This window comes from Mycetomoellerius zeteki, unplaced genomic scaffold (assembly GCF_001594055.1).
Source record: "Mycetomoellerius zeteki isolate Tzet28-1 unplaced genomic scaffold, Tzet1.0 scaffold426, whole genome shotgun sequence".
Lineage (NCBI taxonomy): Eukaryota > Metazoa > Arthropoda > Insecta > Hymenoptera > Formicidae > Mycetomoellerius > Mycetomoellerius zeteki.
In genome coordinates this window covers 728,884-756,301 of record NW_017257421.1, presented here as the reverse complement: position 1 = coordinate 756,301, position 27,418 = coordinate 728,884, and the positions used below count along the sequence as shown (strand labels likewise).

The window sequence follows — 27,418 nt, the reverse complement described above, 5'->3', positions numbered from 1 at the left end:
GAAATGGATTGTACATTTTGACCCACATGGAAGTTGAAAATGACAAAATGTTATTTGCTCTTTTCATATCTAACAATGCATAAATTAGAGATAAATATATTTTCTGGACATTAAAGAGAGAGAAAATAAAGATGTTGAATACAAGGAATGCAAGCAACACGGACAGACTTAAGATTTTTATATTCATGTCAGTTGCATTTAGGCAACTTACGACGTGGACGCCATTATTTTAATACTGCCTATCTTTGGGAATACAACATCTTGTCCAATTCTGCCACGTCTCTCTCTTTACACTTACACATCTATGCATATTTACCAAGGTTGGATAAGTTAATATTTTTTTTAACTAAGTTAAGTTAAAGTTAACAGCTTTGAAAATTTAACTTAGTTAAGATAAAAGATAATCCATAGTAACATTAATTGAATTAATAGTTAAGTTAATGAGAAAAAAGTAATTGAAAAGTTAAAAGTTGAATTTGTTTTATTTCACGATTTTAAGTTAACTTTTTTTTTAACTAAATTAAAAAATTAAGTTAAAATATTTCAAAAATTATTTAAAATTAGAAAATAATTCAAATTATTTAAACTTAGAAAAATACATCTCCGACGGACACGAATGTAAATATAAGCATGTAATCCGAGTAGAGGATCCATAATGCCAACTATCTTGATGCTAATTTTTAAAAAATCAAATTAAAAGTTAATAGTTACCGATAAAATATAACTATATAAAGTTAAAAAGTTAAGAATCTAAAATATAACTAAATGAAGTTAAAATTAATTTTTTAACTTTTTAACTTAGCATTATACCCAACCTTGATATTTACACTCACCATACATTGTTAAATTCATATAATGTCAATCTATACCCAACTTAAATTATTCTTTTTATCATTTCTATAAGTCGCCGTTGGCTCCTACTTAATGTATCGTTTGACTAAAAGAGTGGAGTGATATATAATAATTTAAATAAAAAAAATGTATTAAATTTAACTCAAAGTTTATTATTTATTAAATGCTTATTTATTATTTTCTAAATGCATACGTTAATATGGACGATGTTTACTGTGAAAGTAATCATAGAAACGGATTGATTTATATTTTGACCCACATAAAAATTAAAAATAACAATGTTATTTGTCTCAAGGGATGATTGGATTACTATTGCTCCTTTGATATTTAATAGTATAATGTAACTGTTACGTATAACGTTTTGCACTACAATATTGAGTATGAAATGGTAAATATTGATATAATATGTTGCTGCAGTTAGTGTTTACCCGGCAGCGAATAAAAAGAATTGCCTTCTGTAAGAATTAAACTCGCAAACCCTTAGTTTACGATCGAGACCAATGCTCTACTCGTAAGCTAAAGAAGCGTTCTACGTTCATCGGAAAAGTACCATCTACTTTTCTTCTTAGAATCTCTTCTTCTTAGAATATTTATGTTATAATATTCCTCTGCAAGTCTGCATAAATTGTACGAGAAATGAATTACCGACGTAATGTAAATATAACTACGCTTTCGAGATTGAAATGAGAAAGACGAGCACACTCAACGGACGACCGCCTCTCGTTTCCTTCCGTTGAGCACAACTGAGTTAATAATTTTCCCTTTAAAATTACAAAGTTTCGAAAAATAAGACTTTCATAAGATCGCGACGAAAATGAAAAACAGAAACGTTTTGGAGAGCAACAAACACGGGAAAAAAATGTTTCATGTATAATTATATATAATTACATATAAAATATGTCTATATATATAACATTGTTTCCCGAATACACGCGATCGTGTATTTGTGTGCGTATGCTCGTGTATTACATACTTCGGATGATCCATTCTTTTTTTCTATTCAGAGAAATAGAGAGTGAAGTTCGGGAACGGAGAATACCGCGGAATTTTCAACTCCGTCGCGTGGGCGATCCTCGTCAGGGAAGATAGCACGCGAAGCTCCGATACACCCTGTCTACCTGTCAATATACGACGACGTACACGACTGCCGGCGGCGTCCAGTTTATTGACAGCCGCGCCGCGTCGCGCCTCGCGCGCTTTTTCGCCTCGTGACTCGAGGCGCGGCGCGGCGTGTGAAAAGCGCGCGCCGGCGTCGGCGTCGAGTACAATGGCGCACGTGGTTACCGCGCGTGTGGTGTGACCAGTGTGGCACGCGGCCCGGCGACACCCGCGTGCAGGGCGTGCGAAGCGAGCGAGCGAACAATGCACGAGCGCAGCGGAGACGTACTTATTTATAAACGACACGGAGAAGCGACGGGCATGACATGCGCCATGAGAAACGGAACAGCGCGGTAAAGCCGGCCGTCCCGGAGGAGCGGTCGTCTCGCGGAAGTAACGGACCGATGCGATCATGCGATTGTTGGTGCGGCGAGCCCGACCGGACGCGCCTCACCACCGTCGTCGGTCATCGTCTTCGTGCGTGACATGTCGCCGCGGGTGGCACGCCGCCAAGTTTCGTGGCAACGCTCGCAGGAGCGGTGATCGGAACCCGCGTGCGGAATCGCACGTGTCACTCGAATGCCGCGTTGCGGGCCGCAGTTCGAATGTCGAAGCAACAAAGGGTCCGTTCCCGATTCAAGGTATACCGCGAAGGTTAGGCACACCAAGGGATGCGCAGAGCCAAGGGTGGCGACGGGACGGGTGGTGGTAGTGACGGCGGCGATGCGTCCCCAGCTCTCTAATTAGGTCGCCCGTCTGCCCGCCCGAATGTCCCACCGGCTTAATAATTGCTTCCTGCCGCGGCCCCGTAACAATGCCGTTATCGATTGTTTAATAGACAATAGAATGGGCTGGCTTGATAGCAACGGGCATCGCGAGTGACGTTTCGCAACGTTCGAAATTCTATAGCTTGTTTCGCTGAGCCGGCTGAGGTGTCAATCCGTGACAGTTCTCTTAGTTTGCAAAACGGAACAGCTGAGATGTGGGACTGTCATTTGATCGGAAACGGTGCTCCGCGATGCTTATTCGCATTTTTGGAGCGCCGTTTATTAATAAGTCATAACCTTGCACTGAGAATGTTCTACCGGTGAATTGAAAAAAATATATTTACATGAAATATATAAATTTGTTCCTTTCCATTCCTTTCATATGCAAGAATAGGTTTCTTTAATAACATTTTAAAACATTTGCTTTTCAGAAAGTTGACACATTTATGTATCAGTATTCTAAGTAATGAAATTTAATGGAGTTTCTACAATAAGCCATTACCTAAACTTTAAATCTTAAGACAAAAAATTAACAGTCAAATGTGAAAAGAATAATTAATTATGATTGGTCATTTTCTTACGATTTAAGATTTAAAGGTATTGGCTTCAATAATGGTTTATTGTAGAAAGTCCATAAAAACAATACAACAGGAATAAAACATTATTACGAGCCTTTTTAATACAGTGTAATATTTCTTATGTATCAGGTGATCACTCCTCTAAGGTCTTTGGTTCTCTGTAGTGAAAACAGAGAAGAAGACATGGAGGAGTGGTTGGCTCCAAGAACAGCGACGGAGAATCATCCTCAGGATTCTGGGACTGCAGAGATACTGGGAGGTAATCATCAGTTTTACGCAACTAATCACGCTAGACCTACATATTGCAATGTCTGCAGAGATGCTCTGCCTGGTAAGGATCTTTTTTTCATTATAAATTGTAGTTATTTAAAGATATTAGTTAAATTTATAATATATTACATTGTTACAGGTGTTACTTCCCATGGTTTGAGTTGTGAAGCTTGTAAATACAAGGTGCACAAAAGATGTGCTGCAAAAGCAATAAATAATTGCAAGTGGACAACATTGGCATCCATTGGAAAAGATATTATTGAGGACCAAGATGGGGTGTGTATATATGTTATTAAAAATATATCTTTGGAAATTAATAATCAATAAAAGTATATAATTTTAATAAGAAACATATTTTTTAATAATACCTTATAATTGTTCGTCTGATAAATGTATCAACAATGTACAATTCTTGTATCATTCAATCTATATTATAGAACATCACAATGCCACATCAGTGGATGGAGGGAAACTTGCCAGTGTCCTCAAAATGCTTCGTCTGCGAAAAGACATGTGGTTCTGTACTTAGGTATTTACATCCCACTACATTTTTACGTAAGCAGTTGATAAAATTTATTAAATATGCAAATCAACATATTAGGCTTCAAGACTGGAGATGTGTGTGGTGCAAAGCAACTGTACATACAGCATGCAGACCTGCCATGAGTATCAAGTGTCCATTAGGACCATGTAAACTCAGTATAGTGCCTCCTACGGCTTTGCATAATATAGGTAATCTATCTATTCGTATCATAAGTTATATCATTTGTATGAATTTGTACATTAATATCCAAATATAAAACTTTTATAACAGTAATAATTATATACGTGATTCAATTATTATCAGGTAGCGACGAAGCTTGGGAAGCAGTTAGACCTACGGGATGCAGTCCACTTTTAGTATTTGTAAACAGTAAATCTGGTGACAATCAAGGTATTAAGTTTCTAAGAAGATTTAAACAATTACTTAATCCCGCACAAGTGTTCGACCTTATAAAAGGAGGACCAGGTCCAGGGTAGGCAACTCTTTATACATATACTAATTGCAATTAATCAATCGTGAATCTACAGGGTGGCCAGCGAACCTTGAAAACTGGGAATTTACTTTGAAAACCGGGAATTTGTTTGACATACCGTTTGAATACGTGACCATACCGGGCAGTACACTGCCCGTCAATAATTCGAAGGGTCCTGCAGTAGTTCTAACTTATCGGCCTGATATATTGATCACAAGATTGATAATTTGATGTAGAAAATTTCCGTTATTGACCTTCTCGAGCCTGTGGATAAATCAGGTCGATGAGTTTCGAATTATTGACGGCCAGGATACCGACATTCTTTCTGTTTGCTGCTGCCTAGTTGGCGCGCCGCGTTTCATTTGTTACAACAAGTGATGTACATATTCGGATCTATAAAACGTCTCTGCTTCTACAGGCAGTCAGTCAGATGTCCGAAAAATTTGGAACTCTTCTTAGATTGACGTGAGTGATTTATAGTGCAACAGTCGGAATGAAAAATACAGAGTGAATTTTCTGCATCGTGTATAAAAATCTTCTATTCCTAGGCTACATTTCAAAATGTTCTCTCCGAGAAAGATTTTATTCTATATGTTATAGTATATGTTACGTGTACTATATACATATATATTTTGTATGTATAACGTATGTAATTTTTTAATATTAAGAACCTTGAAAATCGCTACTTTTAGACCTGGAAAACCGGGAAGAAATCTTGAATTTGAAAATGTTGGATCGCTGGTCACCCTGATCTATAATTCGTTAGCATACGTGTAGCAAGATGTGTATAAACGCTTCGAATACAAGAATTATGTGTCTTGCTCAGATTACGACTGTTTCGGCATTTCGATCCCTTCCGGATTTTAGTATGTAGTGGTGATGGATCTGTAGGATGGGTTCTTTCAGAAATCGATCGGCTTGGAATGCACGTGAGTAAATGCATATTTTAAAACTATGAGTGATAACTTTATCTCTTTCAGCATGATTTCTTAGCGACTATCATTTCATCTCAAATCTAATTACGCTCTACCAGGGCTGCATTGTTTAAAGCGTTTAAGCGTATTTCTTTCTGCGCATAGCCTAGAAACTTAGTGATATTTTTGGATTTACATAATGCATGAATGTAACTTACAGTTAAAATTCATTATACATCAGATTAAAAGAGCATTACTCTAAGAGTATATTGTTTTAAATTTTAATATATCTTTAATATATTTTTTAACATACAGAGTGATTCTTAATTACATGTCAGTATTTCAGAGAATAAATATAGAGACGAATTTGTATATGTACATAATTATTATTAAATAATAAATATATTTTAAAGTATTGTTTTTGAAAAAAAAATTTATGAATCTTTCGTTCCAAAACATATAGATTTTTTAGTTCAAAAAAGAATTGGGATGACTTTCGATATTTTCGAAATATCATCAGAATTATCAAGAGAGGATATATTTAGACAAGATATGACATGATTAAATTCGATTTAAATTTCATCCTTCCAATATCGACAATTTAATTCTTGAAATTGAGATTTGTAATTTACAATTTGATTAGCTCTTTTGAATTATAATGTTTTGAGAAGGATGCAAAACTTGGATTGGATTTAGCATCGCATTACTTCTTGTTCAAATAAGTTATATTCTCGTAACAACTTTCTGATGATATTTTGTAGGTATCGGAAAATGTACATTCAAACTTTCGCACTTATTTTACTTAATTGTCTTGGAAAGAGAGATGGATTAGAGAAACGGATATTCCAAATATTTTGTTTAATTTATTACAGCTCGGAAAATAAAACTTTTTTCTCGAACTCTGTTCGTTCTTTTGAAATATTGATATACATTCGAAAGAATTATCCTATACTAATATTAGGTTGTCAAATATCTCCCTTCCGCTTTTTTGTCTTTTGAATTTCGCGGCTATGTACAAAGCGCTACAGAGGTCGTATCTGGCAATACTATACACCATTTCAAAGGTCTTGACATAACCTACAAAACGACGCTATGCATGATTAGTTTGGATATTGCGTTCAACAGTTATAGACGTGTAAACATGGAGTTCACTAACGCCGAAATTCGCGCTATTTCGTTGATGACTCGTCAGAAGCTACGGGAGCTCGGATGGGAGGTTTTATCGCATCCACCATATAGCCCGGACATAGCGCCAAGTGATTACCACCTGTTCTTGTCCATGGCGAACGCCCTTGGTGGTGTAAAGTTGAACTCAATACAGGATTGTGAAAAGTGGCTGTCCGAGTTCTTCGCAAGTAAGGAGGGGGGCTTCTACGAGGGGGGTATTATGAAGTTGCCGTCTAGATGGAAACAGATTATCGAACAAAACGGCGCATATTTGAACTAAATCCGATCACTGTAACACTTTTTAAAGAGCAATAAAGCGGAAGGGAGATATTTGACAACCTTATATATACAATATTTGAGCAGTACTAATATTCAGAGCTATGATATTGCAGCCAATGGTATTAATTTTTTCAAACTTTGATTATAAACTGCATGGCGTGTCTCTTTTATGATTTTATTCCAGATGAAATCGGTGTATGTGCTTTAGGCTTCTTTATACACGCGAAGCTTTGTTAACTTTTTTTGCAGGCGGTAAGCATGACTAATCTATCTAATCTATAGTTTTCATTAGGAACTAATGTAATTAAAATGTACTACTAAATGCATTGCATAAAATGAAGAGACATATATTTGTATTTTTCAAATTTGTAGAGGCAATGTCAAATTGGAGTACTACCTTTAGGAACAGGAAATGATTTAGCGCGCGTATTAGGGTGGGGTTCGTCATGTGACGATGACGCGCATTTACCTCAATTATTGGAGAAGTATGAGAAAGCGGGTACAAAAATGCTAGACCGGTGGAGTATTATGACATTCGAACGCAACATATCTCTGTCATGTCACAAAGTGACTCAGCCGGATCCGGCTATAAAATCGAGCATAGCTCATCAATATGAAGACAGCGTTCTTGCTCATTTAACAAATATTTTGCAATCTGATCAAGAAAGTGTAGTTTTATCTAGTGCCAAGTAAGTAATATAATTACACACAAATACACACACACACAGAGGATGTCTTGAAATTCGAGGGTAATATTATTGCAGTGTGAAACTTCATGAAAAATTAAGTAATAAAAATGTAAGGCGATTTTTTCTGTAAAATAATTTTTTTAAGTATAAACGTTAAAAGTTTTGCTAATCATTAACGTTGGTCAAAAAGTTATCTATCCGTGTGATCGTGTGCGTGCAGCGGCAATATTTTATTTGGTATCTAATACCAGTGCATGCATGTCACATGAATAGATGACTTTATAGCCAACGCTTATGATTAGTCAAACTTTAAAAGTTCATACTTAAAAAACTACTTCACGGAAAAAATGGCTTACACTCTTTTATTAAATTTATTTATATATTTATTTATATTAAAGAGGATCCAAACTAGGATCGAAACGTATATTTATCTCTTATAATAAAGTATATAATTATACACAACCTGTGTTGGCTTTCAAAGGCTTCCCTTTAACATTTTGATTTACACTTAACTGTTCACGAAGTTTCACGCGGCAATAATATTTTTCTGGAATTTCGAGACACCCTCTATGAATTTGCATGAGGTTTAAGTTTTAGCATTTAAACCAAGAGTTTTTTCTTATAGAGTTTTATGTACAACAGTAAAAGATTTTGAAACATATATACTAGAAGCCAGTTTAAATACAGGGGACCAACAATTGGGAGAAAAGTGTACAGTACTTCAACAGAAACTTGACTTATTGTTACAAACTTTGTCGAAAGAAGAAAGCTATTTTTCGGATAATACCGAAGACATTGACATTGGCACTTTAAAAACTGACACTTTTAGTAGCATCCAAGAGAAAGGTGCTTTAGAAAAGCCAGAAAAAGAAATAACAAATTTAAAAAAAATAAAAAAAACATGTTACACGGAAAAAGATATTGTCATGTCCAGGTATAGCATATATTCATATCAAGAGACACGGTAGTGTCTCGGCGCCAAGCTAAGCGCAACGACACTGCCGTGGTTCCTTTACGCGAGACCGTGAGTTGCGGTATTGATATACGTTGTATTATACATGTAGAAAGAGAAATGTATGTTTTAATGATGTTTACAGAGTAAATAGCTTGAAAAAAGCTGTCAGAAAATTAGTGGAACACACGGAAACAACTGTCGACGAACAGAATAGTCCTTCGGACGAGAAACAAAACAGTAAGATGTCATATATCGCAAGAATATCCGATAGTTCTCCGATAAATACTATGACAAGTAAAATTAATCTTGTCATAGTATTTATCGGAAAATTATTGGATACTATCTACAACGATAAAATTTTCATATTTGTTTTTTTCGTACTGTACTATGCGTAACTTTGGCGAAAAACAGCAATATTGAACATGATTTATCAATAAACTTATATTGTTGGCCTGATCGCAAACAGATCAGGCCATATGTCTACCAATTGTAGAACCCAGCATAGAGATCTCTTGCCCAAGTCCTACTCCTAATGTGGCATCTCTGAGCCCAATGCCGGATTTAAGAAGAGACTCGCAACCCGAAGAATTGTTGACGCTTCCGGCACCCGATAGTTTTGCAGACAGTAGACGCAACAGTGAAAACATACCACAAGGGTAACTTTCGACATGAACTCAATGACGTATTGTCAATACTTGCATTCTACAAGTTACACGTAACTCGATGTAATTTTAGAGTTCTCAATTTTGACATGCACGCGATACAAACTGTCAGCGGTCAAGAGATTCAGACAGTTAATGATAATTTTTTACTGTCTGAACCGACACTAATAGAAGCTTCCTATGACGTTCCAACTGTGACAAAAATCACTTTAGACACAAGTACACCATCAGATGATGCGACTACAGTCGTATCTCTCGACATGGATTCGCTTCATTCTAAAAACATTTCGCCAGAACACGTGCAAAAACCCGCGATAGTCAAATTAGAAACTAGAAGTAGCTGTACCAACAGTACAGATAGCATGGTTTCCGAAACTTTTGATTCCAGGAGTTACACTGTGCGAAATAGTACATTGAGTGAAGTCGGTAAGTAAATACTACCAATGTGGCAAGTATCGTAAAAGTGTCACTTTGTATGTATTTCTTATCTTGTTATTAGATAATTTCTCTGACACTTTTCAGATCATAAAGACAGCGATATATTTGACTCCACGAGAAAATGGGAAAACGTGGAGATAGGGCACTACGACTCGCCGGATAATTCCGATATGCTTTCCAGTGAAATTCAACACTCGGAAAGCGGCTTAGAAGATTTGAGTTCCCTCAGACAGGATGTGATAATGGGTGATGTGATAATGGGGTATGATTCCGTCAGTGAAGGCTTAGAATTCGAAGAATCTCATAGATATTGCGGTTTAGCCCAATTCAGCGAAGGGAATGACATTGGAAGATACTCCTTTAAGAAAGGCAGAAAAAATATAAAGACGGATAAAGAGGTAAATAAATATTTCGATTTTTTTAAGTTAAATATATAAAATTAACTGTTTTATAGTAAATTTAGATTAAGTTAAATTAAGTTAATTATATATATATTTTATGTATGTAAAATTAACTGTGTATGTGATTTCTGTTATCAGGGAATGCTAAGTAAATATAAAACGGAGGGCTTAACAACATGCGTCCGTGTCTCAGGAATTAAGTCGCCGCAATCTGTGGAGACAAATGTCGTACTTGAGACTACGTTTGAAACCATTGAAAAGGAAAAAACATCCGATTTGTTGAGACCAGTATGTTGCTTCTCTGTCCCGGACAATACCAACGAAAAGTGCTCTACGAATTTTCCACCACAGATTAGTGTTATCGTTGATCCACCAAGTCCGTCATTGTCAATTGAGAGTCATCACAAATTTAATTTAGATTACAAATTGGATCCACATGACAAGCAATACAGTGGCAATAGTATGGAAAGATGTAAGTTTGACCAGCTAAAAAATTATTACATGTCAATTATATATAGTATGCATATATTTTAATGATTTTTCTAATAATGCAGTAAGCGTGGAGTTACCCAACTCAGGTTTCTCTCCGCAAGCTACACGTCGTATAAGCAGTGGAAGTTTATTGAAGGCATCAGAAGTTGTGTCGTTGATGGCAACTACTGCTCGTTTAGGTGGCTCGAGCGTGAGCTTGCGCCACGAAAGAGCAAAATCTGTAGACAAAACGGAGGACGTGAAGAAACTTCCTATAATAAATCCTTTAGTTCGATTGCCCATGTGGCCAAGTGAGTAAACATGCAATGTTGAAATATAATCTTTCTTATTTTATATAATTATTTACGTGTCTTTTTTTGTAAATGTACAGATGTAAGTGGAGGAGCTGGTCTCATCAGTCAAGTTTTGCTGGCAAATGCAGACGCTTTATGTGCACCGGTATCGCCATTAATGGATCCAGATGAAACATTGACGTAATTCACACATATCTGATATCTTTATGTAATTAATACATTCGACATGTATACAGATATCACGAAACTTTTTTTGTATTACAGGGAAGGCTACTTTGAACGATGTGTCATGAACAATTACTTCGGTATTGGCATAGACGCAAAGATCAGTCTCGATTTTCACAATAAGAGAGAAGAGCATCCTGAGAAATGTCGATCGCGTGCTAAGAATTATATGTGGTACGGTGTCTTGGGCTCTAAAGAGTGGATACAGAAAACTTATAAAAATCTTGAGCAGAGAGTTCAATTGGAGTGCGACGGTCAAAGGATACCATTGCCGTCCTTGCAAGGAATTGTCATATTAAATATACCGAGGTACTTATATAATAAATATATCTATATGATTTTTTATGATCTAAATTAAAGTTTTAAAAGCAAAGTTTTATTCTCTAATAACAGTTTTATGGGCGGTACAAACTTTTGGGGAGGTACGAAGGAGGGAGATCTATTCTTAGCACCATCGTTTGACGACCGTATATTGGAAGTAGTTGCGGTCTTCGGATCTGTTCAAATGGCTGCTTCGCGACTCATAAATTTGCAGCATCACAGGATAGCTCAGTGCCAAACAGTCCAAATTAATATCTTAGGAGAAGAAGGTGTTCCTATACAGGTCGATGGGGAGGCTTGGATTCAACCACCTGGTGTTATAAAAATTATACACAAGAATCGCATGCAGATGCTTTATAGAAATAGGGTAAGTATCTCTTTAAATAATTGATTTTAAGCATCATTGCATTAAGCGTAAGAAAGAACTATACCTGATCGTCTGCGGGAATATTTTGCAAATAAACCAGCCTTATGCCTCCTTCATCGAAGGTATTTTCGTAATTGCTGTTCCATTTGAGCTAGAGATACAGATAACTTGTTTTCTAAATCTTCTCATAATTTCTACGAGGGCTCGTAAACTCCTATTGTTCTGCCATTAGTTGTCTGCAGCATTATGGATTTTTAATAACAAATAATAAATGAGGTGTAACGTCTCGTAAATACATCTTTAAGACTTGAGTCACAAGACAGTTATTGGGCAAGATAGTTATTTATTATTAAAAATCTACAATGCTGTAGACAATTAATAGCAGAACAATAGGAGTTTATGAATCCTAATATTTGGGATTTTTTAATGGAAAAAAATTTTGATTTATATATATAATCGAAAATATTTTGTGTCTTAGGCACTTGAAACCTCATTGAAAACATGGGAAGAGAAACAGCGCAGTACATTAAGCGCTCAATCTTCTATAAATATGCAACCCAGACCACAATTGCAACTTTGCAATAAGCCTCCTCAATTGAATGATGAGGAATTAAACATCCTGTTAAGTCTGATTGAAACCGTGACGACCTTGGTCAAGTGGGTAAAACTATTGATCATATCGCATCCAACCCTGGAAAGAGATCTGTACCAAGTAGCCTCGCGAACAGCATATGCGCTGGAGCAAGTACATCCCAACGGTAAAATTTTGCAAGGGGTAAGTTTGGATTAGGGAATTAGTTAGAAATTTGTCACAATCTAATTATTTTTTTAACTTTTTCGATTTGTTAATACAGGTAAGCCTGAGACCTATGGTAACCGAGTTGGTATCGAGCGCACGGCAATTATACGAAGAATCCTGTGAATTACTGCGCGATAAAGCACACAACTTGGTGAGCAGAGCAAATGTTGTGACTATAAAATATTAACGCATTGATCAAACTAACAGTTATTTCCCTAACGTAGAAATTACGAGAAGACTTAGAAAACAAGTTATCTGTATCTCTAGCTCAAATGGAACAGCAATTACGAAAATGTACCTTTGATGAGGGAGGCACAGGGCTGGTTTACTTGCAAAATATTCCCGCAGACGATCAGGTATAGTTCTTTCTTATGCTTAATGCAATGCTGCTTAAAGTCAATTATTTAAAGAGATACAAGTTATGAAATTAACTATTTTTACATTTTTGTCATGTATTTTGCATTGTGATAAAATTTACATATACACTGACAAAAGTTTATTAAATTTTAAATTTTAAATATTTTTTTTAATAGTTCTAGCAGAATATTTACTTACGATAAATAAATATTGATATAAATAACAAAAAAAAGATAGTTGAGAGAATTAAACTAATGATTTTTGTATATAATAAATACGTATTTAGATTTATTAAATATATTCCGCTGGAAATATTCAAAGAAATATTTATTAAAATTTAGTAAATTTTTTTCACAGTGTACATTTTGTGATATTTACCATACATTTAATTGACGGAATACTAATTGAATTTTTAATACTTAATATACAAAAAGTTTGTTTTATAAATATTCAAATATTCCCTCACAAACATAATTTAAAGAATTAGATTTATATAAACTCTTTGGGAGGTACAATTAATTTATCTGTTCTATATTTATAGTTGTTCATAATTTTCCACAAGATTATTAAAATTAAAAGCGAAGAGCACATTGATGATAAAATTAACGATAAAGTCTTCCATTATCTTATTCTATTGGTATTCGATATTCCATCTTGTCAGTATATTTCAAAAGAAGATTATATAGAATATTATTCTTGTAAATAAGTTTTGAGAAATACTAGTTAGTTAGTTGGATAACACAGAGTGTAATATTATGAAAGCACCTCTCTTTACATACATATTTTACACGAAAATTTACAATCTTTTTTGAGAAAAGTTTACAATTCATTATGCGTAAATGTTGTTTTCAAATGATAATTAATACATTATCCTATGCTTTGTTTCGGATTGATTGAGTGCTCAATCCCAGTGCTGGTAATATGCTTTTAAGTATTAATGCTTATGACATTAGAGAAATAGAATTAGCATTTAGAGACTTAGTTTTGCGGAACATGATGCTGATTATTTTTTGTACACGTTTGTATGTATGTGCGTGCGTGCATGTATTACATCTGCTGAGAGATGGAACTGCCGTTTAGATTGCCTTTTATTTGTTTATTCTCGCTTGCGGCTCTACTGTAGTCCACAGTGAGACATAACATATATTGTGTGATATTTAGCGACGCTATATTTATATTCAGTTACGTTAGCCAACGCAACACATCCGAATATGCACTTGAATTATATGCAACTTAACTTTTATTTTTGTTATCGCGCCTCCGGTTTCTCATGATTTCGTGAGAGTTTGTTGCACTGTAACAACGAGAGGGGAACTTTCGTGATTTTATGAGAGATGTATCTTTTAGCGAATGTATATGAATCTTGCTAAAGTACAACAATAAATATATATAATGGAATATCTTATATATATTGTCTCATTAATATATACCGAAAGCATATCTGCAGTATTTGCGCGACTTTGAATCACACTATCGCAAACGACCATATAGGCCATTCGAGAGCTACTTTGTATGCCTGACGAATCCATTGTCACGTATAATCCCGAGTGCAAATCTTTACCTGCATATGATTAGCATGTTTCTAACGTATGCGTATAAAATAGCATACCGCTTTATTACTAATCTGACTAACCGTGTACTAACCGACATCTCGAACTCTGGATCTGCAGGGAGATAAAAAAAATCGTCATCGAGGGTTATTTTGGTTGAAGTGTCGTCGCATTGCTGGCAGCGGAGGTCCGGCTCGAGATCTGGTTACTACTTGGGGAGTTCCGGAGGTCTGTGCGTGGTTGGAAAATCTGCGACTGGCAGAATATACGGAGAAATTCATTGCTCATGATATACGAGGTAGAGAACTATTAACCCTAGCTCGTCGAGATCTAAAAGAATTAGGAATCACAAAGGTTGGACATGTGAAACGTATTTTACAAGCCATTAATGATCTGAACAACTGAGTTCAAGTCATGTAAGATGTTATCCCGAAGAGGGCGTATTCCTCTCTCTCTCTGTCTTAATTGTAATTAACGTTTTAGGACAAGAAAATATCTATTTTCTATGAATTTATTTCGTTTGTATATTCTTACCCTAAAACATTGTAATTACAATTCTTGAGTGACATTGACTGTGTTACGCAGAGAAAACCGCTCACGGAGCAAAAAAGGGACTAATCTATGAATGATCCCTTTTTGTTCAGTGAGCGCTCAGTGAGCGCTTTTCTCTGCTGAACATAGCCATTGTGGGGTTTAAATGGAAGGAAATGTTGAAATCCGTCTAATGTTACTCAGAGTTGGGCAAAACTGTAATTCAATTAACAATTACAATTTATAATGTAATTCTTAATTCAGTTAGTAATTATATTTCGTAATTGAATTAAGAATTACATTGTAAATTGTAATTATTAATTGAATTACAATTTTGCTCAATTTCTGGTGTTACTGGACGGAAGGAGACCATCTTACTTGTTACTGCGTAACAAATTCAGCTTTGCACGTGTACGTCTTTGTATGGAAAGAAATCATTTTGCCTGTATCGAATTCTTTACTAAAATGTGGTACACGCGAAATGGTTTCCTTCCATATAAAGACTATTCACAAGAGCGAAGCTGAATTTATTATGCAGTAACAAATTTTCAGCGCAATTCTATTTATATATCTAGATATGTATATATAGTACAAAATACGTGATTCTAGAATAGGCACTTTTGTCCTTTTAGATATACATTAGAATGTAAAGAAATTTTCTTTAATGTTGCAAATAAGTTGATTTAAATTCGTTAGTGTTTTATACAAGACATTGTATAAAAGACAAAAATAAGTAAGTCGTTGTAAATCTTATTAGTACCCTACCTAGAGTATTAGTACCCCACTATTAGTCTCTATTTAGAGTCCACTATTAGACTCCTTCAAAGATCACAAGTTTATATCACAAATAGTTCAGATTTATCTTGTAATGTATGTACTCATGATTTTACTTTGCAAACTGAAGATTTTCTATGTCTCTTTTAGATACATATATCAATTTGTACATACCATTTTTAATCTAAAACTGTAAGGTATATTGGTCAAGTGTTTAAATGTCTGTATATGTATTATTTTATTAAATTTTATTAAAAATAATGTTAATCGAAAAGATAGAAAAAGCTATAAAACGAAGGCATTTACCTAATATATTTTTCCAACAAAAAAAGATAAGAAAGTCCAGAATGTTAATCTCTGATAAATAATTTTGATTATTAAATATATATTATTTCAAATATTTTTAGAAGTTTTTTCAAATTATTCACTATATAAAAACGCGAATATTTTTAAACAATGATTTTAAACTAGTTTTATGCGGAATGTGTATATAATATCACTGCTTCATGTATATATATTTTAAAGATTATTTAAGTCAGTAATAGCCTTAGAAACGTCAAAAATTAACATACATTCTATTAAAGCAATAAAGAAAGAAAACATTTTCTCGTAAGTCTGCTCATCTCCATTCAGAATTACATAATCAAGCAGCTATGAAAATTCATCACAAGTAATTAAATATTTAAAAATTAAATTAGTTTTTCCAGAAAAAAAAGGAAAATAAATTAAATTTTTTATGCCTTCTCTCTCTCTTAAAACTAATATATTATAATTTTTATTATTTAATACCTGTCAATTTTTATAACTTGGTCTTTTGCTCTTTTTATATATAGATATATTTGTGTCAATGTTATCTTGTGTGTATTCTTCAGATATTCCTACAGTAAGATTATTAATATACGAAATATTGACAATCTTACATTATCGTGTGCAACCCACACGTGTATGATAACATTCCTTTCCAAAATGTGTATAGATTGTTTTATATACGAGAAGATGGGATAAGATGGACTCGTTAAACGGAAATGGTTATATTTTTTTTATTAATAACCAAACAGAAATAAAATTTAACATAAAGAAGCTTTAAACATGTTCATTACGAGATCATAATGTTAAATTTTCAAATCTTGCAAAAATATTAATAAGATTTTTATAAAATTTAATTTGGTCCGTTTTACCTTATAGATGAGGTACTAATAAAATTTAGTAAATAAATCTTTTTACCCCGCGGTCCGTCTTATCCCACCTTCTCCTACTTTATTAAAATAAAGCAATTACCGAACGTACCTCATAATTTATGGTGAATGTTGACAAGATATTAATCTTAACGTATAGAGGTGTTAATCTAAATGTTAATCTTAATATATAAACAAACATTTAATCAACATATAAACAAATATTTAATCATATTCAATTACTGTTCCTAATGAACAGTATTTTAAAAATAAGCTTCGAAGGAATATATATATATATATATATATATATATTTGAAGAAAAAATAGTATTCGTTTTTCAGGAATCTATTTACATCTATACATTTTCTAAACATTTCTTTTACTTGAGATGTATCTTATACTTCTTTTTAAATGTATGTATTCGTGAGAGCACATTTTATCCTTTTACCTGTGATAAATTTTTCTAACCTGAGTTATTATTATATAATTCGGAATGGATGAGCAGATTTACATGAAGATATATTTTTTTCTTCTCAATTTGTGACGTCTTTAAGGCTATCACTGACTTAAGTAATCTTCGAAATATACATAAAAACAGTGGTATTATACACACATTCTGCACATAAAACTAGTTTAAAATCATTGCTTAAAAATATTTGCGTTTTGCGTTTTTATATAGTGAATAATTTGAAAATTTCCAAAAATGCTTGAAATAATTCACACTTGACAATCAAAATTATTTATCAGAAATTAACATTGTAAACTTGTCTTGTTAAATTTTTTTTGTTAAAAAATATATTAGATAAATGTCTTCATATTTATAGCTTTTTCGATTAACATTATTTTTAATAAAGTTTTATAAAATCATACATATCTACACAGGTACATTTAAACAATTAATCATGCAATAAACCTTATAATTTTAGATTGAAAATGGTACGTATAGATTGATAAATATATATCCAAACGAGACATAGAAAACCTCTAGTTCGCAAAGTAAACCCATGAATACATACATTACAACTATATATTCTTCCTTTATGAAATCTGAAAGTACTGTGATAAAAACTAATCTATAATGCAAGAAAATTTATCTCTACGATATTAAAATTTTATCCCAATATTTTAGCAATATGCAATATTTATTTTAATTATAAGATTTTTTTATGTCAAAATGAGAATATGTCAAGTTTTTAAAATTAAAATTTGTATATAAACTTTGATCTGTACATAAAGATATATAGTAATCTGTGTCAAACACTTTGGTTTACAGAATTTCAATTTTTATTAGAGTCCAACCAAACTTTCGGTTTCGGTTTCGGTCAAAAATTAGGGTTTCTAATTTTGGTTTCAGCCGAAATTAAGAGAAAATTTCGATGAGTAAACCGAAACTATACAAGTTGCAATACGCCGGTGAGCGTTCAAAAAACAACTGTTCGATTTTAATTATTAACTCGTTGATTAAGCTTAAGACAATTTGAATACAAACTTTGATGTGATCTTAATAATAACTGTGATTTGATTTCTTTGAAAGTTGAGAATGCAATATTATTATATTATAGTTAGTATAGTTAGATATTTTAATAAAATCTTATTTTTTAAAGAGTACATAAATTTGTTATGATTTCTGAAAATTATACGATCTCTGTAAAATTAATTAAAAAATGTCGATTTTTATTCCGGCCGAAAAAAATGTGACTCCGTTAGCTTCTCTCTCTTCTTATTTTTTTTTTAATAAGACTTATTTAAGTTTGGGTTTCGTTTTCGACTAAAATTGAATAACAACCGAATATTCGTTTTCAATTTCGATCGGAGGTCAAAATGTGGTTTCGGTCGGACTCTAATTTTTATTACCTATATATTTTACTATTATTTTGGAATTGCACAGTGAAAATGATTTAAAATTTATATTTCGTTAATGATATATTCAGTTTTATTGTCCTTTTGATTAAATCTTCGAAGACTGATGTAAACATCTTGTATAAATCATTTATTCATCGCATTATTTTCTTGTACAGTTAATATCTTCGAAATTAAGAAAAAATATTTGTTAATTTTTAATAACACAGGCCTTATACAACCACAGACTTATATTTGTGTGGAAATTGGTTTCATAATGATTTTTTATACTAAAATTAAACTTTAAGCATGGATAATATTTTGTCCGACCAGTTCAGAATCATTATGATACCAGGCATTCTAATTGGCAATTTATAAAGCAATCTTAATATTAATATAAACAGGATTTATAATTATATTAATACAACGATATTAATATCAATTAAATATCAATAACTTGTTTTATTGTAATCGAAATAGACGTCTCATCTGTAATTTTTTCTCATTCCTCATTCCTCATTCTTGTACGTCAAAGAATGTAAATATTAAACATATTTTTCCTATGACATTCTCAGATTTTGTCTCAAAGATTATAATGCTATCATATGTGTTATCTAAGCATTTGGTACTGAATTATAAATCCTGTGCTGTATAAGAAAAATCTCGCATTGGATCGAAAAAGCTATTTAAGAATAAACGTGTTCAATTTGTTACATACAAGCACTTTATACTTCGACGAAAGTAGATATATAAAATCTACTATTGCCAAGATAATTACGCATTATTTCTACATGTATTAATCTTTTTGTACTTAAGTATATTATAAATTATATATTGCATTATATAAGATGAAAATTTTACGAATTATTCACACTCTGTATAAAAAGATCACTATTCTGTAATAAAGTTAAATCTCAAAGTTCTGTATTTTAAAATTTCTACGTTACTCTTTTCCCTAATAAACTAATTATTTAAGTTATAAAAAATGTGAGAAATAGTAATATTATAAAATCATTAATATTTTAATTCCTCATTATTGCTTAAAACTTTTTTGCATTATTTTATAATTATTTTTTTATAGAATGTAAATATATTATTGTATATTAATTATTAATATACAATATTATAAATTAAGTATAATATTAATATATATTAATATGTTTATATATTGCAATTAAGTATATATAATATTAATGTAATAACATTAATGTATATAATTTAATGAATTTAATAAATTCATACATTTTGCAGATTTTTCATGTATGCAAAAAAATCGATGCCACTGTTAACAAAAAGACACAATATGTACAATATTGTCTACATTTCAATATATTTGTTTCTCATAGATATAAAATGTACACAAAATATTTTTACTTAATTTTTTTAAATTAAATTTATAAAATATTTAGTTACATTACATTAAAATTATAAATTATTACACAATTGTTTTTGTTTTTCTAGCAATACAATGCAATCATTTTTGAAAGATACTTTAATAATATTGATGAACCCGCAGAACTATTTTTCTGCAGAATTACATGTAAACTGGATTTATTTCTTTAAATGTATTTTTTACCTTTGACAGTACAATCAATTTGCAATTACACAACATATGTAAGTTCTCAAGAAACACAACGCTGTAATCGCAATAACGTTCTATCTTTTCCCAAAATTTCCATCATTTCAGCAACAGGTGGCCCGACCTATGAAGCATTAATTTTATACATATACATATTATATATATTAATAGCTTTTTCTTTACAATAAAAAATTTATATGCTATATATATATTTACGTTTACGCCGCTCATAACGCTTCTCAGAGTTTCCATCAAAGCAGCGAATGGAACTCCATTCTTCTTGGCAAAATCCTTTAAATAAGGTGCCATCCAATCGGTCTTGTAATTACTCGCATCTATTTCCACTAATTCCGCGTTCAATAGCTTAATCGCATCTGAAATAATGTAATAATACATAATTTTTGATAAATAGGATATTCTTTGTACAAAAAAATATTAATACCTGAACATCCATCTTCTTTAACATTTGGCATAGAAGATGGAACAATCCACAAAAATGCCAAATCTTCTTTGACGAGATCATTGAGTGTCGATATCCTGTTTTGTGCCCATTTAAACGTTGTTATTATGTGATTATCATCTAATTGCAAATTTCCATTATTTTTCCTAAAACATATAGGAATGATATAAGCAAATTTTTTTTTAAAAGTAAGATTATCAGCAATGCTATACGTAGAATTGAACATACCATTCGGGAAAAGCTTCTGACACTAATCTCTTAATTCTTTCAATAAAAAATTTATGGTTTTTTTCATTTCGTAGTAAATTTGCCATTTCCAATTTGTTAAATTCCAATAATTTCTCGGGCATAAGTTTGCCAGAACTTGATTTTATTTTAGTAATATCAAACTGCAATGAAAAATAAAATACATATCAATAGAGAACATAAATGTATTATATATTTTTTTATATTTCGTTTATATTTAAGAATAGCTTAAAGAAAGAAAAACTGTAAATAGAAGCAATTACCTGTTTAATTAATTCCTCATAAGTGTAAAGATCTTTGCTGTCTTGTTCTCTGTGGAAACCACCACCAGCTCCTATCACGTAATTTAATAACGCTAGTGGAAGAATTCCTTGTTTCCGGAATGACTCGATTTTTATATCACCTTGTCTTTTCGATAATTTAGATCCATCTGCATTCATTATTAAAGGTAAGTGTCCGTATATAGGAGGATTCCAACCAAATGCTCTGTAATAAATAAAATTTGTACTGTCACCAATTATAAGAATTCAGAGAGAAGACATTTACTTATCTTAAATAAAACTACTTACTTGTAAAGCATAATATGTTTAGGTGTAGAAACTTGCCATTCAACACCACGTAAGACGTGAGATATCTCCATAAAATGATCATCGACTACGTTTGCAAAATGATAAGTAGGATAACCATCTGATTTTATGATAACTGGATCTCCCTCAGACTTAGTGATATCATGCAAGACATCTCCATAAACTAGATCATGAAAGGCTTCTGGTGTGGATGGTAACTGAGATATTCAATAAAGCGACTGTTATAAATCTATTAGTCTATTAGTCTACTATTAGTCTATCGATCCGTTAAGTTTAAAAGACATACCTTAAATCTAATACAATAAGCCAAGTTTTTCCTAATCATTTCTTTTATTTCATCCTTAGTAAAATGTCGGCACCTGTTATCGTACTTAGGTACTTGTCCACATTTCATCGCCTCTTTCCTCAGCAGGCTCAGCCTTTTCTCCGTGCAGAAGCAATAGTAAGCAGATCCATTATTCAAGAGTTTAAACACCTGCTCCCTGGAAATAATATAAAAGAAATAAAAGAATAGAAATTAAAAACAAATTCTATTCAATTTTTGCACTCAATTTACCATCATTATTCTTCTGCAGATTCTGTTCAATCTCTACTAGTATTCCAACAAAATTTATAGCAGATATTTTGTTTTTGATTTGCAAATCTGGGCACCAAGATATATACATACTTATATAATTCAAGCCTCGATGACTGTATATAAGGACTAACAGGGCCACCTCTGGTAGGATCTTCGTCGGATATAATTCCTGCCCATAGCAAATCATCCTGAATTTTTTCTATTGCTCCAGGAACTGTCCTTGTTTGATCGGTGTCCTCGATCCTCAAAATAAATGTGCCATTGTTGCTACGTGCAAATAAATAATTGTACAACGCGGTGCGCAATCCTCCTAAGTGCAAGTGGCCTGAAACAATACATGAATAAGGATTGGCTCTAGGGACAACTTGCAAAGACAACGCCCAATATTGATATTGGTATTTTTTCAGTAAAACTGAATCAGCAAAAAAGAGAAAACCGGCATAAATAGTGTAACGATCGTTACCAGTAGGGCTGGGCGCAAATCTAACCCTCACGTGGTACTTCTTGAAGAGGCGTCTTTGTAACAGCTGGATAGTTGTTGCGCGGAGTATACTACGTTGCATTTTTGCTGATGCGTGTGACTCCGTCGACGAGTCGCAGGGAAACAAGGTCGTGCCGCCTCGTGCCACGCAATGCGGATAGCGATGATGGAACCCAAACCTCACTTCGTCCGATTTCGAATTGTTTCGAATCGCAATTGGAACGTTCGGAAACCTCGAACGACTCGGATCTTGTAACTCGAGTAACAACTGTTTAGTGTTTACACTGCTGGTCTGCTTTTGTTTCAGAAAAACACGAATCCGTCGCTTTTAGATGTTTACGCATAAAAATATTGTTTCGCGTTTTAAAATTCGCGCCATTCTGCAACTTAGCTTGTAGGTCTGTTCTTTTTCCACCCCAAGTTCTGAACGGGTATATCCCGGTGCAATGGGTGCGTTCAGCAGAATGGCTGCGTTCAGCAGAACGTTTGTTTTGCAACTGTTGGAAGTTTCCTTCGCGCTGATTGGATCATACTTTTAGATCTAGAAGAATGGTCCTATCTCAGCAGACAATCATAAAACGGTTGCAAAACTGTTGAATCTGCTGAACGCAGCCTATGCATTGAATATTGAGATTAAAGATTGAAAGATTGAAATTTGATCAATCAAAACAATAGGAGCTAAAATTTCTTTGTCCTCACTGGTCAAATTTTAATATTCAATCTTCAATCTGAATCTTCAATGCGTAGTCTGATTCCAGCCTCACTCTAACTAGTATACTAATTCAAAAGTAATTTAGAATTCTTCATCAAGGGTGCAGCTACAAAAAGTCTGTTCGCGTGGCTTGAAACCCTTAAAAACTTTTGCACTTAAAAGGAAATAAATATATATTCGAATGTTAAAGAGAAACAAAGCAAAAATCCTGAGTGCAAAAAGTACAAATAACGCGAACAAACCTAATGAATGGGCTGAAGTGAGATTCTGAATTTTTAAATATTCGAATTCGAAATTTAGTTCTGCACTACTTTTTCTTTTTCAATTCTAAAAGTTCTGTACTAATTCTGTTATAGAAAATAGAACTTTATGCCTGTTTCCACCGATTAAACTTTAATCTCGGTTCAGTTCTAAGAATTAATTCTTAGAACTAGAAAAAGATGAAGAGTGAGTTGAACGAAGACTGAAGTTTAGATTGTGTTCCAAAATTCACTGCCAACGCTAAAAATCTGTAGTTTACAACTTTTCATGCAGCATAAATTTTCAGTACTGGCAGTGATTTTGAAATACAGCCTATTATCTACATTAGAAACAGGTATAAGACGATTCGAGCTTATTACGTTCGTCTGATGTTGACATTGTTATAAGGAGAATGAAAAAAAGATAACTGGGATGAAAAACGATACAATTATTGCTGTTGTGAAATCGATCATTTTAATTTTCCCTTTCGCGCTATAAATATTACATTTAGATTCGAATGTTCCCGCTCCAATATATCTCTCTTTCTCTTTACTAAACCCGTCGCGTCAGGTTTAAAACATATGTATTGTACATTCATGAACTTCGTAAACATCACTTTACATAGAACAGCAATGTATCCGAACAATTCTGTCTTTACATAATCTCCCGTTAATTCCGTCTTGTATATATATTTACACCTTAATTTTGACACAATCGCGCTAAGCCCATATCAAATTATGCATTGGAGATTGAGAATTACAAATTCAAAGTTAAAATTAAAATTCAAACAATCAGATAATTTTCGATTTAATTCGTTTTGATTGATTAAACTTTAATCTCCAATTCGCAATCCTCATCAGTCTAATATGGACTTTACAATTATAACGCGACGCATGAGCGATCGATAGATCTGGGACAGTGTATCCTGCGTACGATCGTTATATTACACACGGTCATATTTTACACTTCCCCTTTACCGATACAGGCAACTTTCGAATACGCAAAGGTTACGAAAACATAATATATACATTTAATGATACTGCACGATTAGGTAAAAAAAAGATTACACTAGACTAAAAATTAATTGCAACGATTGAACTTCGCTTATGCCACAAAACATTCGAAAATAAAACATCATACATTAATCGATCTGCCATTTTAACGCCGAGATTTGGCGAAACTTAATTCTGCTCGGAAACTTTCCATCATAAGGCATGTAATTGTAACATTTGTTTGGCGTGCAAAACAATAAAGAAGATTGAGCAAATAATTTTCGTAAAGCGTTAAACTTTTTACAAGTCTAAACCGGCTCTAAAAGCAGACCTATACATAATCCTTTGAACGAAAAAGATTATATTACTTTATAACACGATGTATATTTTACATATAATTTGCACATAGTTTCCTTCCTCGTCGTGTCATCTAATATCGAAAAAATAAGCATATATGTATATTATGCGTAAGTTAGGACTGTAAATATGATCGGGATATTAATCCGAATATTCGTGAGTATACAAATTAATTAATTCATTATATGAATTAATAATTCAAATTTATTAATTTATAACTATTCGACTGCTTTGCAAATTTATGGATTTATGAATTTCAAATCCAAACTATTTCTACAAACATAGAATATTTAATGCGGATATATCATAATATGTTTACAGCCCTAGCGCAAATAAATATATATATATTTTTTTTGTGTATATTTTAATCGTATTGACATATTGTATGTTTTTTCAGATTTCGATCAAAAGTTTGGCATGAATTGAAAAGGACAGATTAGAGATCACGAATTGGAATGCTGTGACGGTGTGAGGCTGCCGGTATGCTCGGGGCTGTGTTTCTGCTTTTTCCTCTTTTTCTCTTTCTTTCGTTTCTTCCTAGCTTCCTTTTCCTCGTCGTGTCTTTTCTGCTTCTTATGTTTCTTTTCGTGAGTATCGGAACCACCTACGTCCGTCGTGGCTGTCTCCTGTCCACTGAGCACTTCTCCAGGCTTGTGCTTGTGTTTCTTATGCTTATTTTTGTGTTTTCTCTGAGGGGCTTGATTTATGTATCTATATTGTTCCGGCAGCTGCAAAATTACATTATGCAACTTAACGTTTTGCACACATACATCATTTATTTTAGAAAAAAAATATATATTAATTATAATTCACATTAGACCGACGAGAATAAATCAATTAAGAGAAATAATCCTATTTTTGGTGAATCTTAGTGCTTAAATATTTCATATGAATTTATATGCATATTCAAGTCTGCATATATATATTTTAATAATTATATTTATGTACATATATTTTAATATATAAAAATACTTACTGGACCAGGATGCAATCGAAAACCGGCAAGCTGTACACTCGTTAAAGGCAGTAGTTCTTTACCGCCTATGGGCGGTTTCTCAATTACCGATCTTAAAGAGCTTAAAAAGATAAAAGGAACAAAAAGTGAAGTAAACATTTACGGATGTTTAAGTACTTTTGTATCAGGAAAAAATTTAAATTAAATTACCTATTATCTTGATGCCCAGGTCTGTCTATAATACCAGGTAAATTTGGCAAAAAAGATGATAGCTGTTCCTTAAGCTTTTTACCACTAAACTTGCTGTAGGAGTGTTCCAGGCCATAATAGGCCATCAAATTTGTTGCTCCGGTCAGTTCGCTTTCCCCTAAAAAGCAATACGTATAATTTTAAGTTTTACTAATTACTTTTTCAAGATATGTTATACATATTGATCACTTTTTTTTATATTCATGACTTTTTCGTTACCTGGGGGTTCTTTCATCAGATAAAATGGTCCACTGTGGACGATGGAAGGATTTTTTCCAAGGGAAATAGTGGTCTTTAGTGTTCCAGTAGAATCTTGTCGAGATACTACCGGAGACCGTGCTCCCCTCGGCGAGGACTTCGGTGAGTATTGTTCCACTTTACTCCGAAACTGATCGCCCATCATCATCCTTGCTGCTTTAGTTTATCGCACTTTCACCAAAAGTAATAAAGGACCACTTTCTCCAGGTACAAAGAATACCAAGAGACAAAGGAACAGTGAGACAATTTATAACTTGACAATTTATAACCGGCGAATCTTGGATGTTCGTCGAACAAACTGAACCACCAGGATTCGACACCTGACTCGATTAGAAACTAAGCAAACCGTGCTACTTCATCTGCAGTTTATGTATCGCGACGCAAACGTATCCGATCAGGTTCACTCGTGAGAAAACGGATCGCTCGCATAGCAATGCGACTCGAAAGGTATGTCGACAGTCCGTACTCCCCTTTCACAACTCCCACACGGTCTCTACGACATCCTGCTAGAGATGAGAACCAGGTACTAGGACACTGGCGATCCACCGCTAACATGCTTCGCTCCGTCACTCTCGCTAGCTGATGATGCTCTTCTACGGGGAACAAGTAATCGGATTCGCTCGACCAACGCAACAAACTCGTCCTCCCAGCCGTTACGCGCGTAGTGCCGCGTACTCCACTCGTTCCTCCACTTCCACCGCATCTGCCCCCGCCGTGGGTCACATGTGTTTCGTGTGGATACGCATGAAGGCTCGCAGATGCGTCGAATGCATGGAGACAGATACTGGACAAGAAATTGCCCTATTGCGCAAAATGTTCCTAGAATGTTACATAAATATTATTAAAAAAATTAAAATAATGTTATTATAATATTTCGAAAATATCATAAATATTTTTTTAATATTACAGGAGTATT

At 33.3% G+C, this 27,418-nt stretch overlaps 3 protein-coding genes across 9 annotated transcripts in view; 1 reads left to right on the top strand and 2 right to left on the bottom strand.

Annotated features, from left to right (window-relative positions):
• Window positions 1-15,228, top strand: part of LOC108726533 (diacylglycerol kinase eta) — a 43,486-nt gene extending 28,258 nt beyond the window's left edge. The window contains exons 1-23 of one of the 7 annotated variants that reach the window (XM_018454161.1): window positions 2,089-2,591; window positions 3,425-3,626; window positions 3,705-3,841; window positions 4,003-4,094; window positions 4,167-4,297; window positions 4,413-4,581; window positions 5,408-5,510; window positions 7,191-7,193; window positions 7,314-7,630; window positions 8,256-8,564; window positions 8,728-8,822; window positions 9,052-9,241; window positions 9,321-9,673; window positions 9,779-10,083; window positions 10,225-10,558; window positions 10,641-10,868; window positions 10,949-11,051; window positions 11,136-11,405; window positions 11,490-11,784; window positions 12,263-12,559; window positions 12,639-12,734; window positions 12,808-12,939; window positions 14,611-15,228. In XM_018454161.1, coding sequence (XP_018309663.1) covers window positions 2,556-2,591; window positions 3,425-3,626; window positions 3,705-3,841; window positions 4,003-4,094; window positions 4,167-4,297; window positions 4,413-4,581; window positions 5,408-5,510; window positions 7,191-7,193; window positions 7,314-7,630; window positions 8,256-8,564; window positions 8,728-8,822; window positions 9,052-9,241; window positions 9,321-9,673; window positions 9,779-10,083; window positions 10,225-10,558; window positions 10,641-10,868; window positions 10,949-11,051; window positions 11,136-11,405; window positions 11,490-11,784; window positions 12,263-12,559; window positions 12,639-12,734; window positions 12,808-12,939; window positions 14,611-14,895 — 4,482 coding nt within the window. In that variant the 5' untranslated portion in view covers window positions 2,089-2,555 and the 3' untranslated portion in view covers window positions 14,896-15,228. Of the gene's footprint in view, window positions 1-2,088; window positions 2,592-3,424; window positions 3,627-3,704; window positions 3,842-4,002; window positions 4,095-4,166; window positions 4,298-4,412; window positions 4,582-5,407; window positions 5,511-7,190; window positions 7,194-7,313; window positions 7,631-8,255; window positions 8,565-8,727; window positions 8,823-9,051; window positions 9,242-9,320; window positions 9,674-9,769; window positions 10,084-10,224; window positions 10,559-10,640; window positions 10,869-10,948; window positions 11,052-11,135; window positions 11,406-11,489; window positions 11,785-12,262; window positions 12,560-12,638; window positions 12,735-12,807; window positions 12,940-14,610 lie in introns of those variants that run through there. The other 6 variants (XM_018454159.1, XM_018454164.1, XM_018454165.1 and 3 more) reach the window with 6 other exon arrangements.
• A 5,107-nt stretch (window positions 15,229-20,335) lies between these two features.
• On the bottom strand, window positions 20,336-23,008 carry GluRS-m (putative glutamate--tRNA ligase, mitochondrial). The gene is made up of 9 exons (XM_018454098.1): window positions 22,722-23,008; window positions 22,349-22,583; window positions 21,968-22,163; window positions 21,664-21,878; window positions 21,358-21,580; window positions 21,077-21,237; window positions 20,831-20,994; window positions 20,605-20,762; window positions 20,336-20,512 (listed from the first exon to the last, which is right to left on the bottom strand). The coding sequence occupies exons 1-9, from the start codon at window positions 22,819-22,821 to the stop codon at window positions 20,432-20,434; spliced, it is 1,533 nt and encodes a 510-aa protein (XP_018309600.1). The 5' UTR covers window positions 22,822-23,008; the 3' UTR covers window positions 20,336-20,431.
• A 2,360-nt stretch (window positions 23,009-25,368) lies between these two features.
• On the bottom strand, window positions 25,369-27,167 carry MED19 (mediator complex subunit 19). The gene is made up of 4 exons (XM_018454100.1): window positions 26,464-27,167; window positions 26,206-26,362; window positions 26,017-26,116; window positions 25,369-25,768 (listed from the first exon to the last, which is right to left on the bottom strand). The coding sequence occupies exons 1-4, from the start codon at window positions 26,648-26,650 to the stop codon at window positions 25,484-25,486; spliced, it is 729 nt and encodes a 242-aa protein (XP_018309602.1). The 5' UTR covers window positions 26,651-27,167; the 3' UTR covers window positions 25,369-25,483.
• Between the last annotated feature and the right edge of the window lie 251 nt (window positions 27,168-27,418).